Genomic DNA, 22,788 nt, shown 5'->3' on the forward strand with positions numbered 1-22,788 from the left:
TAGACTTGCCTTCATTCTCTTTTGTTTCATTCAAAATGTTTTGTAATATTTCGAAATTTCTTTCATCATCTCACTTTTGGAATTGGTGAGCCCATTTAGCAGAGCCTGGACTTTCACATGATGGTTATGACTGCTCGTCTGGCCTGACAAAAATATGATAACCAATAGAAAGCTTGATTTATATCCCAACACCATACTGTCTTACCTCTCTCTCTCTCTCTCTCTCTCTCTCTCTCTCTCTCTCTCTCTCTCTCTCTCTCTCTCTCTCTCTCTCTCTCTCTCTCTCTCACATATTATGTATACGTTGACCTTGACCTGTCCAACACCAGTAAGTACATGTTATGTACATGTTTTCAGAGTTACAACAGCCGGATAAGGGTACGGCGCCCATCAGAATCTCTTCCTTGGTAATACTGGTGGTAGAACACTACATCACAGACTTGGTAACACTTCAGGATGGTAGCGCGTCACCTCCTCACACCTCCAGCAGGTAAGTGTTGTCATCTCCTCACACCTCCAGCAGGTAAATGTTGCTTGCTGCATGTTGTTCGATAATATGCCGCAGTCAAGGTTGGTAAGCAGACAGTCTCATGTGGACGATAATGACGTCGAAATTTCCTCACAGAACCGACCACCGTCTGGCTATGGCCACAGCAACAGATGTGACAAAAAGGCTAAGTGTGTTAACGGAACAGGTGTTGCCGTAAAGGACTGGTGTAGTCATTAAAGACTGGTGTGGCCACAGTCACAGCAGTTGTCATATGCGAGTGCGGCCGTGATACACCCAAAATCATGGCCACAGTGAATCTTGGCCGTAATTAGAACTGTGGCCCCAATCAGACACAGTTGGTCTAGCCATAATTGGGATCGACTTTCCTCGCCATTTCCTTTAAGAGATCGGTGAGAAAAAGTTTTTTTTTTTCTGTAGGACTGTAATTACTTAATTGTAGGTAATTATACATCACTGGAGGGAGAGGTGTCTCTTGAGGTGGTTTGTTGGAGGTTGGCTGAAGAGGCGAGGCCAAGTACAGACACACAGGATAATTGTACCGTGTACTGAGCTATGGTCCAGGTTTATTGACGGTTCTGGATGTTTTGTAATACATACATACATACATATATATATATATATATATATATATATATATATATATATATATATATATATATATATATATATATATATATATATATATATATATATTCTTTTTCTTTCTTTCAAACTATTCGCCATTTCCCGCATTAGCGAGGTAGCGTTAAGAACAGAGGACTGGGCCTTTGAGGGAATACCCTCACCTGGCCCAATTCTCTGTTCCTTCTTTTGGAAAATTAAAAAAAAACGAGAGGGGAGGATTTCCAGCCCCCCGCTCCCTCCCCTTTTAGTTGCCTTCTACGACACGCAGGGAATACGTGGGAAGTATTCTTTCTCCCCTATCCCCAGGGAATATATATATATATATATATATATATATATATATATATATATATATATATATATATATATATATATATATATATATATATATCCCTGGAACATGTAGTGTACAGGAAGCGAGTCACACTCGTTGGGCCCCATCTCTTGATTGTTTTCTAGTATCAAACAACCTGGTACATTTATGTATGTTATCTGGATTAGCCATGTCCTCAGTGACTGTTCCATGTGCCCATCACTGTTATACTATTAAAGTGCTTTTTTACATTTCCTTTTACAAGGTAATGTCGTGTTTGGTGTCATATCCTCACGGTTTTCGCAAGATTATTCACCGTCCACGCTGTCAGTCTGTTTTGAAAATGTAAAAGTTTGTGATTAGGTCACCCTTCGCTTCTTTGTCTACCAAGGTGGGTAAGTTTAAAGCCTATACTTTCCCTTTGTAACTGTGTTTTCATAATTCTTTGACCGTCTCTGTTGCCTTCCTGTGTGTGTGTGTGTGTGTGTGTGTGTGTGTGTGTGTGTGTAGGGATGTTCATACTTTCTCTTGTCATGTAGGCAGAATCACGTACCACAATAGTTCATGGTCAAATGGTACATGTGCCGTATGAGGGACACTGGAGTTACCAGCGGTAAGGTGGAAACCATCCCACTAGGCAAGACTCAGGTACGTAACTCTGGCCACAACATTTACAAGTCAACTTTGCTTCCGTCAAGTTTGCACGCAGGTCAGCATTGTGTGACAAGTTGGGCAGACACGAGGGAAGTAAGTAGTGTAGACGTGGGAAAAGACAATCACCACTGCCACTCCATTACGCAGATTAGTTCACACAACAACCTGACGTAGGTCGTCCGCACCTCACCTTATAGTGTCACTCCAGCACCAGGTTCCCTACTGCACCGTCAATTATGACGCCGAATGGATGAATCCCTTGAATACGACCCTCGGACTAGACCTTACGACCCTCGGACAGGACCTTACAACCCTCGGACAGGACCTTACGACCCTTGAACATGACGATATGACCCTCGGACACAACGATACGACCCTCGGACAAGACCTTACGACCCTCGGACGTGACGTTGCGACTCTTAGGTAAAACATGGTTGATGTAGACACCATACATGAAGACGAGATTTGTCTCATACTAGAGGGAGTTTTGGAGGTAGTGCCCCGCAGGTGTACAACTCCCTCTCCGTACAATACAAAGAGGGAGTTACCTCAGAGCAGGAGTACACCACTGTTGGGGTTTGGTCATAGTGTCCCCCCCCCCCACAGGAAACACTCTCATGACTTTACAATAAGGCTGTTGCTGTGGGTGTTGGTAATGTTTGCCTCTGGGCTGTTGTATATCTTATCTTTAGATAAGCTGATTTACATTGGAAAATATATACTACCTTGTCCTTTTGTGTACCCTGCGAATGTCACTTGTACTGTAGTTGGGAAATATTTTGTACCGTACCGGAGTAATGTATTGTGTTGTGTCATCCTTGTGGTGGCCGCACACGTGATCACTACTCCGAGCTTCTTACGGCTCATGTCAACAACCTACGTCATGTATCTTACAACAAAACATCACAATAGAAAGTTTTGATTGACGAATTAGATAATATACGTTATCCGTGTGTTTTGCTATTTACTACGCGTGTCACATATTTGGTCATTGAGGCGACCAGACCAGACCAGACCAGACCAAACTAGACCAGACTAGACCAGACCAGACCACTCCGCTCTGCTGACGGACGTACCTGATGACGGAAGTATGTAGTGTGTGTGTGTGTGTGGGGGGGGGGGGGGTATCAATATAATCATCCTCGTTTAGTATAGTAATCGATAATCAGGGTTGCCCGGCGCTGGCCCTAACCCCGTGTGTGTGTGTGTGTGTGTGTGTGTGTGTGTGTGTGTGTGTGTGTGCAGCAATATCGGCAAGTCATTCATGGATTTCTGAACATAGCTAACAATACGTTAATGTGTGAAGCGTTGGGTTGGCAGGATGGCCATTGTGACGCCTTCTGTAAGGTGCTTATTATTGATAATTGACGACTAAACCTTAGTTCAGATGGTGCACTTGTGACACACGAGCTGACCATACGTAGCTCCGGACCAGCCACTACTGAGCAGAGGACGGCCAGAAGCCTTGTAGTGCTGCTCATTGTGGTGGTAGTGTCGTCCAGCCTTGTGGTCAAACATTGTGGTGGTAGTGTCGTCCAGCCTTGTGGTCAAACATTGTGGTGGTAGTGTCGTCCAGTCTTGTGGTCAAACATTGTGGTGGTAGTGTCGTCCAGCCTTGTGGTCAAACATTGTGGTGGTAGTGTCGTCCAGCCTTGTGGTCAAACATTGTGGTGGTAGTGTCGTCCAGTCTTGTGGTCAAACAGGACTACACTCGTATTCCTATATAAGGAATGTACTCTATAATTCTCAGTCATGTATTAGAGTAGTATAAGTAAATGTCTACAGTTATTTTGTGTAGAGTTGTTATATTGCTGGTGTTTATTGAATCTTGGTTAGATATTAGGAATGGAGATTTCCTTGCTGATTATGCACCTTCAAGGGACATCCTATTTGACTGGTACATTGGATACAAAGTGAAACTTGACCTTAGTAGTAAACTGAAAAATATTGTGGCTCTTCGTAATACCGATCCAGTTTTGTGGTATTACATCAGTCAAGATAGTTGCAAGTAACACCACAGGTGTGTTGTAAGAAAATACTTGATAAATCTTTAATGTTACGTTCGCGACTAATTTTTTTTTTGCATTTCCTGGATATAAAGTGTACCGGAATTTCTCCTGTGTTTCTGATTTTTGCTGACACAAGAGTCACAAAAGGACGCGGTGGTCTCTTGTTGTTTGCCTTCCTTTGTGTACACTCGGTATAAACACGGATACTACAGAAGAGCAGGGGAGAGCGAGTCTGGGGTTAGATTGCTTTCACTCCAACATTATCGATAATGTAGGGATGTGGTCACCTCGAACTCGGACCATGATGTTATGGTGCCGAACTGCAGGTAAAGGAGGAGGGATTTCAGTCGGTAGGGATTATATGGTGGCCTCCTCCCGATCAGTTGGATGAGGTGCAGGTGATGATTGAAGATGACCAATGTTGACCGCCTCTTGTTGGGTGGTGTGAGAGGAACCGGCTTTTACCTGGCATCCTCTTGTCTGCAGCTGTACTGATAATCGTTGCTGTGTGGGGAGTGATGAGGGCTCCACCAGCGGCAGGAACCTACTGCTGCTGGGGCTCCACCAGCGGCAGGAACCTACTGCTGCTGGGGCTCCACCAGTGGCAGGAACCTACTGCTGCTGGGGCTCCACCAGTGGCAGGAACCTACTGCGGCTGGGATCCACCAGCGGCAGGAACCTACTGCGGCTGGGATCCACCAGCGGCAGGAACCTAATGCGGCTGGGATCCACCAGCGGCAGGAACCTGATGCGGGTGGAGATCCACCAGCGGCTGTAGTTTCCTGCCGCTGGCAACACCTCTCGTAATTACACTTGCCAATTTCCAGGCGCTTTTCTTTTGTGTCCGTAATAGCAATTAATATCCAACAAAACAATTAGCTTCGTTGCATTATTAGAGTTATCGAGAAGTTTGATCAATAACAAACGTAATCAGACTCACACTACATGAGACTTTTATCTTGTCCTGGTGTGTGTGTGTGTGTGTGTGTGTGTGTGTGTGTGTGTGTGTGTGTGCATTCGGCGATCCGTGTGTCCGTACCCGGGGCCGAGCACGAAATATTGGGTGTTATTTGACTTTCTGTTTTGATTGGTCCCCCGTCGAGTTAATCACGTCGAACCCTTAATGAAAACGGATTTAGCTTGAGCGAGCTTCAATTATATAAATATTTATTAAACAAACAAGTGATGCATTCCTGTTTCAGGTCAGAGTACGAATTCGTTCACTAAGGGTGCAGTTATAGCGAAGTCGTACTTGGAAATATGGAGGTCATAGAGCGAGACTTGAACCTGGGAACATGTACAGAACTGTCTGCCTGGTCGTGCTGACCATGCAGCACACGACAGCCATTACCAGCACACATACACAGATACTGATGTATAGCATCATCCTCGCTCTCTCTTACACAACATCACCTGCTCCTCGTCCAACTGTTCGGTAAGAAGGTAGTGCACCAGCCCCGCCACAGCCACCTCCTGCCAATTGAGATCCTTCTTCACCTAAGTTGCATATGCTCACCACATACACACCTCCTCTCTAATCTTCATATGTTTGTGTCTAAACCAGAGTATTTAACCCTCTGACCCACCCAGGTCATTATATTGTTTTACGTGTACACTTTCTGTTATGATTAGGCTACAGTTAATTCAGTAATAATAATAATAATAATAATAATAATAATGATAGGAGAGATAGGTAGTATGTTTCAGGAAACGAACCTGGATGTTTTGGCTCTGAGTGAAACGAAGCTCAAGGGTAAAGGGGAAGAGTGGTTTGGAAATGTTTTGGGAGTAAAGTCACGGGTTGGTGAGAGGACAAGAACAAGGGAAGGAGTAGCACTACTCCTGAAACAGGAGTGGTGGGAGTATGTGATAGAGTGTAAGAAAGTAAACTCTAGATTGATATGGGTAAAACTGAAAGTGGATTATTGGTGCCTATGCACCTGGGCATGTGAAGAAAGTTCATGAGAGGCAAGTGTTTTGGGAGCAGCTGAATGAGTGTGTTAGTAGTTTTGATGCACGAGACCGGGTTATAGTGATGGGTGATTTGAATGCAAAGGTGAGTAATGTGGCAGTTGAGGGAATAATTGGTGTACATGGGGTGTTCACTGTTGTAAATGGAAATGGTGAAGAGCTTGTAGATTTGTGTGCTGAAAAAGGACTGGTAGTTGGGAATACTTGGTTTAAAAAGAGAGATATACATAATAATACGTATGTGAGTAGGAGAGATGGCCAGAGAGCATTATTGGATTACGTGTTAATTGATAGGCGCGCGAAAGAGAGACTTTTGGATGTTAATGTGCTGAGAGGTGCAACTGGATGGATGTCTGATCATTTTCTTGTGGAGATGAAGTTGAAGATACGTAGAGGTTTTCAGAAAAGAAGAGAGAATGTTGGAGTGAAGAGAGTGGTGAGAGTAAGTGAGCCTGGGAAGGAGACTTGTGTGAGGAAGTACTAGGAGAAACTGAGTGCAGAATGGAAAAAGGTGAGAGCAAAGGACATAAGGGGAGTGGGGGAGGAATGGGATGTATTTAGGGAAGCACTGATGGCTTGCGCAAAAGATGTTTGTGGCATGAGAAGCGTGGGAGATGGACAGATTAGAATGGGTAGTGAGTGGTGGGATGAAGAAGTAAAATTATTAGTGAAAGAGAAGAGAGAGGCATTTGGACGAGTTTTGCAGGGTAATAGTGCAAATGATTGGGAGATGCATAAAAGAAAGAGGCAGGAGGTCAAGAGAAGGGTGCAAAAGTGAAAAAGAGGGCAAATGAGAGTTGGGGTGAGAGAGTATCATCAAATTTTAGGGAGAATTAAGAGATGTTTTGGAAGGAGGTAAATAAAGTGCGTAAGACAAGAGAACAAATGGGAACATCGGTGAAGGGGGCAAATGGGGAGGTAATGACAAGTAGTGGTGATGCGAGAAGGAGATGGAGTGAGTATTTTGAAGTTTTGTTTAATGTGTTAGATGATAGAGTGGCAGATATAGGGTGTTTTGGTCGAGGTGGAGTGCGAAGTGAGAGGGTTAAGGAGAATGATTTGGTAAACAGAGAAGAGGTAGTAAAAGCTTTGCGGAAGATGAAAGCCGGCAAGGCAGCGGGTTTAGATGGTATTGTAGTGGAATTTATTAAAAAAGTGGGTGAATGTGTTGTTGACTGGTTGGTAAGGATATTTAATGTATGTATGACTCATGGTGAGGTACCTAAGGATTGGCGAAATGCATGCATTGTGCCATTGTACAAAGGCAAAGGGGATAAAGGTGAGTGCTCAGATTACAGAGGTATAAGTTTGTTGAGTATTCCTGGTAAATTATATGGGAGGGTATTGATTGAGAGGTTGAAGGCATGTACAGAGCATCAGATTGGGGAAGAGCAGTGTGGTCTCAGAAGTGGTAGAGGATGTGTGGATCAGGTGTTTGCTTTGAAGAATGTATGTTAGATATACTTAGAAAAACAAATGGATTTGTATGTTGCATTTATGGATCTGGAGATTGCATATGATAGAGTTGTTAGAGATGCTCTGTGGAAGGTATTAAGAGTATATGGTGTGGGAGGTAAATTGCTAGAAACAGTGAAAAGTTTTCATCGAGGATGTAAGGCATGTGTACGAGTATGAAGAGAGAAAAGTGATTGGTTCCCAGTGAATGTCGGTTTGCGGCAGGAGTGCGTGGTGTCGCCATGGTTGTTTAATTTGTTTATGGGCGGCGTTGTTAGGGAGGTAAATGCAAGTGTTTGGAGAGAGGGGCAAGTATGCAGTCTGTTGTGGGTGAGAGGGCTTGGGAAGTGAGTCAGTTGTTGTTCGCTGATGATACAGCGCTGGTGGCTGATTTTTGTGAGAAACTGCAGAAGCTGGTGACTGAGTTTGGTAAAGTGCATGAAAGAAGAAAGTTAAGAGTAAAAGTGAATAAGAGCAAGGTTTTTAGGTACAGTAGGGTTGAGGGACAAGTCAATTGGGAGGTAAATTTGAATGGAGAAAAACTGGAGGAAGTGAAGTGCTTTAGATATCTGGGAGTGGATTTAGCAGCGGATGGAACCATGGAAGCGAAAGTGAGTCACAGGGTAGGGGAGGGGGCGAAGGTTCTGGGAGCGTTGAAGAATGTGTGGAAGGCGAGAACGTTAGCTCGAAGAGCAAAAATGTGTATGTTTGAAGGAATAGTGGTTCCAACAATGTTACATGATTGTGAGGCTTGGGCTATAGATAGTGTTGTGCGGAGAAGGGTGGATGTGTTGGAAATGAGATGTTTAAGGACGATATGTAGTGTAAGGTGGTTTGATCGAGTAAGTTATGAAAGGGTAAGAGAGATGTGTGGGGTAATAAAAAGAGTGTGGTTGAGAGAGCAGAAGAGGGAGTATTGAAATGGTTTGGTCACATGGAGAGAGTGAGTGAGGAAAAATTGACAAAAAGAGGATATATGTGTCAGAGATGGAGGGAACGAGAAGTGGGTGACCAAATTGGAGGTGGAAGAATGGAGTGAAAAAGATTTTGAGCGATCGAGGCCTAAACATACAGGAGGATGAAGGGCGTGCAAGGAATAGAGTGAATTGGAACGATGTGGTTTAACGGGGTCGACGTGCTGTCAATGGATTGAACCAGGGCATGTGAAGCGTTTGGGGCAAACCATGGAAAGTTTTGTGGGGCCTGGGTGTGGAAAGGGAGCTGTGGTTTCGGTGCATTATTACATGACAGCTAGAGACTGAGTGAGTGTGAACGAATGTGGCCTTTGTTGTCTTTTCCTAGCGCTATCTCGCGCGCGCGTGGGGGGAAGGAGGTGCCATTTCATGTATGGCGAGGTGGCGATGGGAATGGATGAAGACAGCAAGTATGAATGTGTACATGTGTGTATATGTATATGTCTGTGTATGTATATGTATGTATACGTTGAAATGTATAGGTATGTATTACGTGCGTTTGTGGGCGTGTATGTATATAGATGTGTATGTGGGTGGGTTGGGCCATTCTTTGGTCTATTTTACTTGCGCTACCTTGCTAAGGTAGATAAATGAATATATATATATATATATATATATATATATATATATATATATATATATATATATATATATATATATATATATATATATATTTTCTTCTTTTCTTTTAAACTATTCGCCATTTCCCGCGTTAGCGAGGTAGCATTAAGAACAGAGGACTGGGCCTTTGAGGGAATACCCTCACCTGGCCCAATTCTCTGTTCCTTCTTTTGGAAAATTAAAAAAAAAAAAAAAAAACGAGAGGGGAGGATTTCCAGCCTCCCGCTCCCTCCCCTTTTAGTCGCCTTCTACGACACGCAGGGAATACGTGGGAAGTATTCTTAATCCCCTATCCCCAGGGATAATATATATATATATATATATATATATATATATATATATATATATATATATATATATATATATATATATATATATATATATACATATATATATATATATATATATATATATATATATATATATATATATATATATATATATATATATATATATATATATATATATTTATATGAGGGGAGAAAGAGAGAGAGAGAGAGAGAGAGAGAGAGAGAGAGAGAGAGAGAGAGAGAGAGAGAGAGAGAGAGAGAGAATGAATTGTGATAAATTACGGAATGTGTTGCTGGTGTTAATAGTAAGGTGTATGACGCAGCAGGTGACACGCACACACACCAGCCAGCCACCGTCAGGCTTCAGTGATCTCACCCGGGCAGGAGCGGCCCTGTGAACTTGACTCACGGTTATCTATCCCAGGTCACACTCCCCAACACCCTCTCCTGGATAGGAGGCCAACCTGAACTTCCTTGAAAGAAATTAAAGTTTGTTTATATCGTCATCTTGTGTAGTGTAAGGTACACGGTGTTAATGAGGAGTGTTGTACTGTGTATAGTAAGTCGTACCGTCGCTTTGTGAGGTATACGAGGCTAGTGAGGATCTCATCAGTCTCCTGCTCTCACTGTACGTACACGTGACTCATACACAGCAGCGGCACAAGGAACCATATGTACGTACTTACGTACATCATCCAGTCTTCAGGAGTCAAGCTGGTCAGGCGGAGTGTCATATGAGATACAGGTATGCTTTGCTGTGGCCACGTGAGACGGGTTGAGTCTGCGTGTACCTTGTTGCATGAGGAGGAGAGACGCCAGGCGGACGATGATTGGTTGGTTGGTTGGATGGCCTTAAGGACTGTCAACTACCAGCCTCTCTAAGGCCGCTATCATTAAGTTTCAATCACCACCCGACAAATCCTGAACACGTGTAGGAACATGTATGCTGTTGCTGTATGTGGGGCCCATGGTGGTGGGTGTAGAGGGCGGGGTCACAGTTAGGGGAATGGTGTGGGCCACGCCAGGCTAACCTGGGTCGATCGACCCACAAGATGGCATTGAGTTCGTCACTCATATTCATCTCAGTCACGTTTGGAAAACATGACTTCAAATGACTGCTGCTGGAAGTGTAGAGGGACATACAGTCATGACTTACAATGAAGGGGACACTACCAGCAAGACAACCTTTAAAACATATTGTAGAATTATGGTTGGTAGTCCGACACTCTGCAACCACACGAGGTATGTCCACCACGCAACCACATCACACGATTCTTTGTTTCTATCCGGAAGGTGGACAGTATTGGTGTTACCAGGGATGTGATAATGGCCACTGGTCACCAGTGTTACCAGGGATGTAATAATGCCCAATAGTCACCTGTGTTACCAGGGATGTATGGTAGTAATGCCCACTGGTCACCAATGTTACCAGGGATGTGATAATACCCACTAGTCACCTGTGTTACCAGGGTTGTATGGTAGTAATGCCCACTGGTCACCAATGTTACCAGGGATGTGATAATGCCAACTGGTCACCAGCATTAGGAACAGTAGCCCAGGTACAGGTAGTGGTACTTCTCACAGTATAGTGTGAGGAGACAGTATGATGGTGGAGAAGAATGGCAGGAGGATGGCTGCCCTGCGTGAGCCGAGGCTCAGCTTAAAGATGTGTTCATTCCTGAGTAGGAGGCGAATCGCAGGGCCTCTCGTGTCGAATCGCTAATTAGAGCTTTCGTAGGTTGGCCTTCAATCAATAGATGGCGTTAACGGTGTGTGTGTGTGTGTGTGTGTGTGTGTGTCGCCTCGAGGTGTCGTCTGCTACTGTATCAGAGGAACTTGTGTACCAGTAACGTTAATGGTTAACCATGACTATATCCTGGCGGACCAGGTCATGAAGTATGATACTGAGTGCCTGTACGGGGACATGTGTCGGGAGGGCGCTGTTCGTACCTTCTGTAACAAGTGTCACATTGGGTCCTTACAAGATCGTAAGATGTTGTCACTCGGGTGGTGGTGGGTAGAGTTGAGATGGATACATTACGGTAGATGTTGTCGCCTTCAGTGTATATGCATGAGCTGATATGATCCGTCAGAACTGACAGTTTATCATCAGCATTACCAGCCCCATCTGGGTAGGGAAGAGCACCCTACTAATGATGTCAGACACGGTCACCATCCAATTTACATTATGTGGCAGAGGGACTCATAACACAGTTACTCTACAGCACTAGCAGACACAAGACTTCATGAATATATCACTACTATTGCTGCCTTCATTCCAGGTTCATACCATGCTAATTACATTCCTACCTTCATTAGGTCAACATCTTACACTCATCTGTACACCTCCACACAACAGGGGGAGGCAGAGATGATGGTAAGGAAGGAGGGCTTGTGATGGTGACGTGTAGGGGAGAGTGTTGTGATGGTGACGTGTGGGGGAGAGTGTTGTGATGGTGACGTGTGGGGGAGAGTGTTATGAAGGTTTAGGATGATGATGTATGTATACAGGAAGCGGGAGACCTGATGATCCATGATAATGTTATCTGCTGGAGGACAGTAATTTTGTCCTCACCTCATAGTTGGTGTTTTGTGGGGGTTAGTGTTGTCGTGGCCGGGGAAGGTGTAGTGTTACGAGGCTGATGTAGGGGCAGGTAGTGTTGTAATTACAGGGGTTAACGTTGTGTCGGTAGGTGTTGTGATGGATGGATTGGGTTGTATAAGGGGAGTAATATTGTCATGGTGGTTGTGGAGGGGGAGGGTAAATTATCTACTGTATTATAGATTCTGTAATATCGATATATTTTCGTAAACCCCTTACAGTCCATATACTTGAAAGTAAATTTGCCTCGGTAACGATCCTTCTCATGTTGTTGTGGTAACAAGGTCGATGTGGTATCAGCTTCCTCATCTGTTTTTGCAGTATAACTTTTCCAGTCACTTCCCACCACCGACATGGTAATTACCTGCCGTCTCTATACCCCATCTTGAAGACCATTATTAAGGGTTACATTTCAGTAGCCATTTGTCCGACCACTGCTGCCTCTGTTTGCGGTCTCTGCATTACATCGCACTCTCCATTATTTTTGCGCTTCTTTCATAATTTTGACACCGTCCGTCACTAGATATACTGAAGTAATACTAAATGATAGTGGCCCAACAGTGAGCCTTAAGGAGCCCCACTTGTTACCCTCGCCCAGTGTGAGGAGGCCGCCCTTACATGTGTTTATGTTCGTTTTTAGTTAGGAAGGTGTCAGTCCATCTGAGTAGTCGACCTTGGACTCCAGCTTGGACTTGCAGCTTGATCGTTAAGTCTTTTGTAGGACCAAGTATGGAAGGTCTTCTGGTGATCCGGGAATATACAGTGCACCCAGGATGTTCCATACTGTCCACTACTGGCCAGGGGGTACCACGGCCTGTCCTGCATGGCACGCAGCTCCTACATAAGGTGGAACAACGGGAGAACCTCATGCATGATACAGTGTACGCGCGCGCGCGCGCGCGCGTGTGTGTGTGTGTGTGTGTGTGTGTGTGTGAGAGAGAGAGAGAGAGAGAGAGAGAGAGAGAGAGAGAGAGAGAGAGACCAGGACCGGTTGTGGTCCTGTGTTGTGGTGTTCTGAGGTGTCGCCTTTCTTACAGGCGGGAGTGGCTGCCCTGCCCAACCTCACCTCAACACCACATATACTATATTCCTCGACCCTCCTCTTTCTCCCTGTCACTATGTGTGTGTGGCTCAGTCTTGCTGGTTATGTAGGACGACAACTTGTGAGCGTATGGTGGCCAGTACCACGGGATACCTGTTGCTCTCACAAACCATCGTCGCTATCCTCAACATCTTCCCGCCTGGTGTTATATTATTAGACGCATCTTCCTCGTGTCTCACTTCCCGTCCTGCTGATGCATTCATCACCAACATTCATGGGGCATCCAGGAGTGTGTGTGTGTGTGTGTGACGAATATATGCTGGTGGTGTACTACTTAACAAGCCGGGCCACAGAGAGAGGTCAAGCGAGGCCGCGAGAATCTTCAGGATGCCTCCTGGTCACGAGGACACGATGAGGTAAGGCGCGAGTCCAGACCTTGATTATGGGCAGACCGCCGCCTTATGATTGGTACAAGTAGTAGTGAAGTTAGAATATCATGTGGAAGTGTTACATCGTCACATCCATGAACAGTAAGACGCCTCATCCATTATGGACGGGATTGCCATGAGAGGGCTACCTCAAGCCATGAGCTGTATGAAGCCAACTTTTTCACCGATCCAGTTTCAGGGATATGAAGCCCGGATCCATCACTGGCACCCCGAGTCCAGGTTGGAATTCAGAACATGCAAACGGCGGACTTGTCCGACCTCCCGGGCTCAGAACGCAAGATTGTCCCCTTCATGTTCAGGGATGTCGGATGGATCTACCGACTGGCCATATTTGCGTCGTAAGACATCAATCTCGGGTGATAATCAGCCGGGTCGGATTCGAGACTTGTGTGCTGCCGTCAAGGAGGAACTGCTGCGGGATGTGTTCCTGCTTCATGATTGTGTGCTGCTTCACCAAACCTGTATTGCATCATTATTTATGTGCATTTGGACGCTAATAACGAACCCTTCGTACAGCCAAGGCCTGGTCCACAGTCACTCTTATTTTTCAACATTTTAAGTCCACACTTGTGTGGTGCCCTCTTACAGGAGGAGGAGGAGAAGGAACTTAGAGAGGCTGCTGAAGTCTGACTGGATCGTGAATGTAATACTAGTATCATACCCTTGAAGGACAAATAGAATGAGGTCACCAGAGACTATATTGAGAAGTACGAATAATCGATTTTTTCGTCTGCATTTTATTGTCAACCTTGTTTGTTGAACATTTTCACAGTCCCGTACATCATCCCTCCTCTGTCTCAAGTGGACCCGGGGCTGACCAGCCACCATTATGATCACTCCTAAAATTAATGAGATTACTCATCAGATGAGCCGACCTGACCTGGCCTTGACCACGACGCTACCACCCTTGGGTATGATGGCGTGATAACGTCATCATTCTCAGAGGTCGTACTGTACAGATCAAGGACCTTCCTGGCGGGACCAAGATTCCCAGACGCCAGACCTTCCCGGGCCGGCCCGCCCGCCCGCCCGCCTTATCTCCACACTCTCGGGACGGCCACACCCACCCGCTATATGTCGCACTTGCTCCCTCCACACAGTTATGCGTATTTGTCTGTACATCCGCATTATTATTTTTTGATAAGGATCGGCATGTCACGAGCAAAAACATACCCTAGTCAAGGGCCATATATATATATATATATATATATATATATATATATATATATATATATATATATATATATATATATATATATATGTGTGTGTGTGTGTGTGTGTAACGTGCCAAAACAAGATATACGTAATATCATACCAAGTTCTATGTTTGCATCTATTACGATTTCGATGTGAACCTGTCGACCTGCCACTGGCGGCTGTAACATGTAGTAACAGTTGACTGAATCCAACATGTAACGTAAGATATAGTTACTACGTCATGTTATCATAACCTGTTATAGTTGACGTAAGATATATGTAGGTCATGCTGCCATAACCTGTCATAGTGAACGTAAGATATATGTAGGTCATGCTATCATAACCTGGTATAGTGAACGTAAGATATATGTAGGTCATGCTGTCATAACCTGGTATGGTTGACGTAAGATATATGTAGGTCATGCTATCATAACCTGGTATGGTTGACGTAAGATATATGTACGTCATGCTATCATAACCTGGTATGGTTGACGTAAGATATAAGTAGGTCATGCTATCATAATCTACTATAGTTAATGAGGGTAAGAACAGCGTTATGTTCTTGCTCAGCTTAACTATAAGAATTCTTGTCCCCTGGAGCAAGACATGACTGGCGTCCCCTGGATCATGATGGACCAACGCACATAGCAAGCATGAAGTGTCTTGTGCTGGAGAACCAATTTGTGATAAGCTTAAGATTGATGTTCCCAGTTTATCTTTAGTCATAGCCAACACTAGTATTGTTAGAGAGGGACGAAAATGATGATTCCGGTCGTAATGTTTAATTACTTCAGCAGATGTTGTGTCCTTTGTTGTAGAACATTAAGATAACGTGATGGTGTGAAGGAGGCTGACCATGGAGACATATATAGGTCCTCCAGATGATAGGGGAATAACATGGTTGCATGTGTACCGCTTATATACATACATGGTAGGACTGGCCTGACACCAGCAAGAAGGCACTCATTATGTTAACTTGGAGGGCGTCCAAGTGTGAGGCACTCATCTAGAGGTACATATATGGCACTCATGCATGAGGGGACACCTCGGAGGAGCTTAGGTATGAGGGGAGTCACCTGATGGCGTCCGGGCGGTCCTGGAGCATGAGGGGACTGACCTCAGGTCATCATTAGTGGCACGTAACTGTAAGGGGACTCACCTGCAGGGTACTCAGACAGCATGGGACTCACCTAGTGGTACCTGGAAAGGACTGAGACGTGAGGTTACTGACCTAGGGGCAGGTGTAGGGGACTCAGGTGTGAGGGGAGACGGGCTGGGGGGCACCCCATGGGCGGGTGTTGGTGGTGGTGGACGCCTGAGGCAGACCCCGCACGCCCATCCTTAGCAGGTGTGCTTACGCCTCCCGCCACCCACCACCTGGCTGGTCCGCCGCGGCCCCCCGGGGGACAGTGGCTCCCCTGGGCCAGGAACTGGGCACTAGGGACAGCGGTGTAGGGCGGCTGGGCAGGGGGAGCAGCAGCAGGGTGGCAGGGAGCTGGGGCGAGGTAGCAGGAGGGCCACCACGTTCCACAGGACGAGGAGCAGAGAGAAGCTGGAGTCACACTGACCCATCCACGGGTGAGGGAGGCAGGACGTCCACTGCCACGCTCCTGCTGGTGCTGGCCCCCCACCGCACCCCGCCCTCGGCCCCGCCCACTACCACAGTTCCACCACAGACGGTGCTTGCCTCCCCCTACTCCCCGCCACCTCTATCCTGCCTGCAGCCCAGGTCTCGGCCAGTCCCCGCCCCGCCCCGCCCACACCAGCCACTCACACGTCGTCGTCACCACGCTCCTGGACACGCCCACTCCCCCACCCAGCGTCAGGCGCCACACATTACTCTGACGTTCTTCTCTAAAACACTCTCTCTTGATCCTCGTTCTCCCCTCTCACCGCTCGACCTCTTTCTCCCCTCTCCCCGCACGACCTCTTTCTCTCGCTCCCTATACGACCTCTTTTCCCACTTCCCACACTTATTACCCTCCACAAATCTCTCTTCTCCCCACACGATCTTTGATTGCTCCTCACATTACTTCATCACTCGGCGTCTTTTGCTTCTCCCCATGCAGCTTCCTCCTCCTCACCCCTCACACCTCTCCCTCTTCATTCCCCACACACCTCACTCTTCCTTCTCCCCACACACTTCAGTTTCCCTTCTCCCATCACACCTCATTCTCCCCTCTCCCCACACACTTCAGTTTCCCTTCTCCCATCACACCTCATTCTCCCCTCTCCTCACACACTTCAGTCTCCCTTCTGCCCTCACACCTCAGTCTCCCCTCTCCCCACATACGTCTCCCCCTTTCACCGCGCACCTCAGTCTCCCCTCTCCCCACACACTCAGTGGTCTTTGGTGTACCCAACCCTCAGCTGAGCCTCGTCCGTCATGCCCGGCATTGACCTTCACCTGTCAGTCACCAGTCACTGTTGTCGGTCACCAGTCACTGCTGTCAGTCACCAGTCACTGTTGTCAGTCACATGTTGGCAATTAAAGATCAATATATTCGTGTTGCGCACGTTTTCCCCTGTGTTGGCACTGTACGTCACTGTTAACACTGACTTGCTGTTCTTCTGACGTCCGAGTGCTGACGCTGACCTGCTCCTGATAACTGACACTTCTGGGTCAAACATCCGCCTGATGCTGACAGGCCTAAGGGGTCGGATCTCCCTCCGGTTGCTGACGCACGTAGAGAGATTCCCGCTGCCGTTGCTGACATCGTCTGAATGATCAGTCATCTGCTGCTGACACTTCTGACGTTATCCCTTCCTATTGTTGCTGACTCCAGTGAGTTATCGCCTTCCATCTCGGCCTCTTGCTGAGAACAGTGGTCATGATGACTGGCATATAATGCTGACGTTCCAAGTCATCCTCGTTACCTGTGGCTGACAGCATGTAATCCGTCCCACTCTAAGCTGACCTTCACAGGATCATATCCCACGTTTTGCTGACCATCCCACTGTGCACACCGTGGTAACGTGTTGCTGACATTGCTGACGCGAACGTCTTTTAGTGCTGACGCTTGAAATCACGAGACTGTACGTGTTGCTGATACTGCCACGGTGAGGTACTTCCCCCTCCCCTTTGTTCGTCAAGGCTGACACTTATGGGATGGTAAGTCATCGAGAAACTGCTGACATTTCCGGGTCCCTGGCGGCCTCCCGTGTCTGAGGTTGGCTGGCGGTGAATGTCACCTGTTGCTGACGGCTGCGGGGAGAGAACCCTGACAGTGGTGTTGAAACACGTGCTCTCCCCACCCTTCCTGACACCAAGAGTGAAGCCTCCTTCCCTCCTGGCACGACCCTTACTACACCAGTGGTCAGACACCTTAGTCTTGCCCTCCCTTCACCCAGGGCAGCCCCAGGCACCAGACCTACCTACCCCCTACTCAACAACCGCTCAGTAGCCACACACACACACACACACACACACACACACACACACACTTGCTAGTCCTTCTCCTCCCACATGTAGTACACCAGTACTTCCTCAGGTGAGGCGGAAGATGACAGGCAGTCTTACAAAGGAACAATTTTTGTCTAATGGCATTACGGAGAATGCGTCTTCCCCCAAAAGGCCAGCTTAGAGGACGGGCCTTTCCTTAAGGGCAGTACGGAGGCCGGGCCTTCCCCCATGGGCGGCGGAGAGGAGAGGCCTTCATCAAGGCCAAATGTTCCCCCGAGGTGTCTCGATGAGTTTATGTACTGCATCATGATTCATTATAGACGGCATGAGAGTGTTATGAATGATGTTACCAGAGTATGTGGCAGCGTGAGAGCAACCTTAAACAACCTTATGTAAGGTATGATGATCATCCTGAGACATGTGGGGGATATATAATGCTTTACTGGCACCTATCTCACTTGGTCCATACGACTCATAATCCAGTTTGTTTGTACTAGGTGATCGTCTGTGTCGACGCTGAGACCCTTCTTCCACATCCATCTCTGTGCATGTAGATTATATTATATCTTTATATTGTACGTAGACGTGCGTGTCGTTATGCACCAACCCAGAGAGAAGTGATAAATGATCTGACTTAAAGTTATCATTAATTTGTATTCCTCAAACACAGTAACTGGCCATCAGCCACTCACACATGTGAAATTTGAGGAGGAGGAATACGTTACGTCCATGTGATGCATAATTGCACGTCTATATTCTTTATTCTAATGTGGAAAACAATTACTCTTTGGGCTCCATAATTCCTTCTGTGTCACGAGAAGTTGTGCGTCGTGGAGAGTGAAGAGGTGAACCACGAGAGCCAAGCCTGGTGACTGACGCTGTTTCTTGACTGAGGAACGAACCACTCGTGCGGTTCATTACAGCTTGTGACGACTGCTTCTCTGTCTCGAGTCGTCGAGATTCATGATTCTTGTTTGAAGGTCACACAATTGATCACGTCGCTCTGGGATTACTGATCTCACATTGCTCATCATTACATAAAGATGTCTGACGGGCAGTAAAGGCTATGTTCTTGAGGTTGAGCAATCGTAAAATGGAGTCGGAAATTGCACGTAGGTTAACGTGCGAAAATATTCCTTCGATTTGACTCTGTGTTGAGTTACTGGATTGGTGGTGAGAGTCGGCTGTACCGGCGGGTGGTTCGGAATGGTGTGAGTCGTGAAGCAGCGGCGGCCGGTGTCCTGACCGACCACCAGTGAGCCAGTGACCAGTAGACCGGTCGCCTTCGTCTGTCTCAGGAGGAAGGAAGACGTTTGTCGCCACGTATTGTCGCTCCTCCTGCAAGAAGCCATCTACACCTGTACTCAGGGCTGTACCCCCCAACGCTGGCTGCCCCTTCTGTTGGCACAGATCGAGAAATATCAGAGTGGTGGGGCTGGACCGACACTGCGGGCCACAGTAACGCCGTACCTTATAGTATCAACTCAGACGTGGCAGGAAGGGTAAGACCTTGACATTATCCATACATCTGATAAGTTGATACAGTGGTTCAGGTGTTGACTCTGCTTGTGTGTGGCAGTGTTTCTGTACGAGTTTGTCCTTATGCTGTTATGTTCGTTTATAGTACCACCTGTAGCACGTTCACTGGGCCTGTCATGCAAGGCCAACCCAGGTTGTATCCCACCCAGAGGAAGGATGAACAGCTGGGTGGGATGTGCATCATCTGTCCTGGCCAGGGATCGAGCCCTGGGGCACTGGATCAGAAAGTAACACCAGTACCACATGACCAAGTCTCCTCAAGACCGAGTCACGTGGTGGCTGAACTAGTGAGGTCTCCCATGTGGGGATGCCTACAGCCCGAGCATTTACTGTGGTGCCACCAAAACTGTCACTTGGGTCAGTTTACTAAGAGCACAAAGAGCTAGTGAGGAAGGATCAGAGGAGGACAGCAACAGATCATAAGTAGAGCTGAGTTTGAGTGGAGGTCAGGGTTAGGTTTGTCCACCATAGAAGAGAAAAGGGTAAGGGATAATTTGATCAAAACCTTTATGGGTTTAAAATGTTTTGTCATTCTTGTTTTAAATGCAGAGGACATAAGATGAAACGGGGCAAGCGAGTTGTTAGAGAAGAGGTAAACAAGCCATTTTAATAGAATAAGAATATCGGACGCATGAAATAAACTGTTGAAATAAACTGTTTAGTTTCTATGGGGTGAGCCCGCGCGTCGTAGGACAGATAACTTTAATATAACAATTTCAAAGGTCTAGCGTTGTTCAGTTGTCTTGTGTTGTTGCAGTGAAGAGGTGCGTGTGACGGCAGCAGCAGTGATCAGGTTAGTGCCTGCAGCCAGGGAACAGTGCAGCAGAAGCGGCCATCAGCACCCACCATCATGGTGCGACTCCTGCTGCTCCTGGTGCTGGCCCTGCCCCTCAGGTACTACGTCTCGACACTACCCCGGGGGTTATGTTGCTCCTGCCGAACATCCTAGTACCTTCATGTTGCCACAGATCAGATCTTCATTTAGTAAACCAGTGACCGAATATAAGCAGTGTTATGTTACGTTGTCATTGTTTTGTTAAATATTGTTGACTTAATCAGTGTTAAATGAACATTACCGTGGGTATAGCATCATGGGCGGGCATGGTTCTTGATGACAGCCCTGTTAGGATTATCATTAAGCTTTCATCTTACCAGAGTCAATATTTTCCCAGCAACATGGTAGTGTCTGGATGACCCTATGGTATATAGTTATGTACAAGTATTGTACGTTCCTATGCATCTTCATCATCATCATGACCTGCAATTGTTAATTATAAACATGTTTTTTTGGGACATTAGTAGTGATGGAAGTGGGTGGTTATAAGGTGTATCTGGTTGTACTCAGTTGTTGATGGGAGAGACAGGTATAGGCTTGTTATACCGGTAGTACTTTTGCTGGTGACCCAGCATGGCCTGGGCCGCCGAACATATAGTATTCAATATGTTGACGTAAAACAATGCTACATGACGTAATGCTAACATAACCTGTCATTACATGTGGTCTTCCGCTGTGGCAGGGGTGTACAGGTTATCGAGACTCCAGCAGACGTGCCCACACACCAGCGGCAGCGGCAGGCGGCGGCCGAGGCAGCAGGCGAGAGTGAGGTGTGGGAGGGTGGCAACGGGCACCAACCCACACCCGTCTGGACACCCGCCACCACCACCACCTACCCTCACCAGGTCAGAATGGCTGTTGGGCATCCTGGTATCTGCTTCATATGATACAAATGATGAACCGTCATATAAATTATACAGTAACGTAGGACAACATTTTGTGTTGGTCACTCTATACTGTAATAAAGTCAGTAACGAAAGTTTCACATGACGTGTTTGTCGATGGTCGCCGCAGGTGAGTGTTGGGGAACAGACGTGGCTGGACCTGGTGATGGCGCTGTCGCGGGTCTTCACGGGCATGATGCAGCCTTACTGGGAGAGCGTGCCGCAGTTCCCACTACGCTGGCAGGAAACCGTCTCCTACCTCAGATCCGTTATCGAACGAGCCGACATAACTAACCAGCCTCTGAGGGCAGCTGCTGTAGGCGTAGCTGCGCTCTCAGCCCCCCTTCTGGTCCAGGTGAGTGAACTCTGGTCGTGTTGTGGTAGGTTCAGGTGAACTCTGCTGCTGTTGTAGTGAGACTAGGGGAGCTCTATTGGACTACAGAAGGTCCAGGTGAACTTTGTGTAAGAGTTTAATGCGAGTTGTGGCGAGTACAGTTGTGTATTAGATCTGACCCCGAGTGACCCCCCTCCCCACTGAAGCCACACTGTGGCTTCTTTATGTGGCCCATGGTGAGCACGTGGGACAGGTGGTAGGTGTGTACCGCAGTAACCAGGTTGTGTGCCGTGTCGCAGGTGAGCAGGACGTTGCTGGAGCTACTGGTGGGGCTAGTGGACAACACAGTGTTCGTGGTCACGGGCCAGGGATTGGGTCACCGCTCCCTGGAGCATGACCTACTGGAGGAGGTGGTGGACGTAGTGCTGCAGCTGGTGCACGTTATGGTCCGCTACCTGGGCTACTGAAACCGTATTTAACACTGGCCAACTGCACGACTCATGCCACCTAGATAACTTGTGTTACAACATAAAGTGTTCATGACTCTACCAGTGTATTCTTGAAGCATTACCTCGTAAAGCATCTCCCGTAATGACAGATGTAACAACCTGCTTGCCTTCCTCTCTCTAGCAAGTCTCATCAATGAATGGACGTCCGCAAGATTTGATGACGTAACTTTCAAAACACGTCATTATCTGTTGTATATTACAACCTGGCAGAATCGGATAGTTCTAGAGTTGTAGTAGGAAGTACCAAAGATTTTTAAGTTAATTCATAGTCACGTAACTTTGTGTTCGTCATAACGTTGTGAAACATGATCCAGACTACAAGGAGATGGTGAAAAAAAATTCAAGGGTTAGATGGAGGAGTCAGAAGTTGGTTGGTGTGTATGGCACCATATCTTGTGGTGTTACCGTTGTTTAGACTAGAGTACTAAAGTTATCCAGACGTGGCTGTAGTCTGCCACTGTGTGGTCTTCTACACAATAGCCACTACTCCCGTCCCGTCCTTTCTCTAACACTAAAGGTGTCCACCTCATTACCCACCCAACTCTCTCTTCCTACATCCGTCTTATGTCCCT

General features: G+C 46.8%; 2 protein-coding genes across 4 annotated transcripts in view; one reads left to right on the forward strand and one right to left on the reverse strand.

The window, feature by feature from the left end:
* DAT (Sodium-dependent dopamine transporter) overlaps window positions 1–16,374 on the reverse strand; it is a 70,675-nt gene extending 54,301 nt beyond the window's left edge. For both annotated transcript variants that reach the window (XM_071677816.1, XM_071677817.1), the window contains exon 1: window positions 15,944–16,374. The gene's annotated coding sequence lies outside the window, so the exon portion shown is untranslated. The remainder of the gene's footprint in view (window positions 1–15,943) is intronic.
* LOC139757391 (uncharacterized) lies at window positions 358–22,253 on the forward strand. Of its 2 annotated transcripts, none has more exons than XM_071677825.1 (5): window positions 358–490; window positions 20,412–20,548; window positions 21,172–21,334; window positions 21,504–21,728; window positions 22,007–22,253. In XM_071677825.1, exons 2-5 carry the CDS (start codon window positions 20,505–20,507, stop codon window positions 22,172–22,174), a joined length of 600 nt encoding a protein of 199 aa, XP_071533926.1. In that variant the 5' UTR covers window positions 358–490; window positions 20,412–20,504; the 3' UTR covers window positions 22,175–22,253. The 2 variants fall into 2 exon arrangements, with proteins under 2 accessions (XP_071533926.1, XP_071533925.1); XM_071677824.1 differs by lacking the exon at window positions 358–490 and adding an exon at window positions 19,368–19,617.
* Window positions 22,254–22,788: the final 535 nt, after the last annotated feature.

This window comes from Panulirus ornatus, chromosome 26, assembly GCF_036320965.1.
Source record: "Panulirus ornatus isolate Po-2019 chromosome 26, ASM3632096v1, whole genome shotgun sequence".
In the NCBI taxonomy this organism is placed as follows: Eukaryota; Metazoa; Arthropoda; class Malacostraca; order Decapoda; family Palinuridae; genus Panulirus; species Panulirus ornatus.

What these genes read in the sequence shown, in the direction of transcription:
- LOC139757391 (XM_071677825.1), top strand. Translation starts at nt 20,505, where the DNA reads ATGGTGCGACTCCTGCTGCTCCTGGTGCTGGCCCTGCCCCTCAG. An exon ending in GTGCTGGCCCTGCCCCTCAG is followed by an intron (nt 20,549 to 21,171) that starts GTACTACGTCTC and finishes CCGCTGTGGCAG; the next exon opens with GGGTGTACAGGTTATCGAGA. An exon ending in CCACCACCTACCCTCACCAG is followed by an intron (nt 21,335 to 21,503) that starts GTCAGAATGGCT and finishes TGGTCGCCGCAG; the next exon opens with GTGAGTGTTGGGGAACAGAC.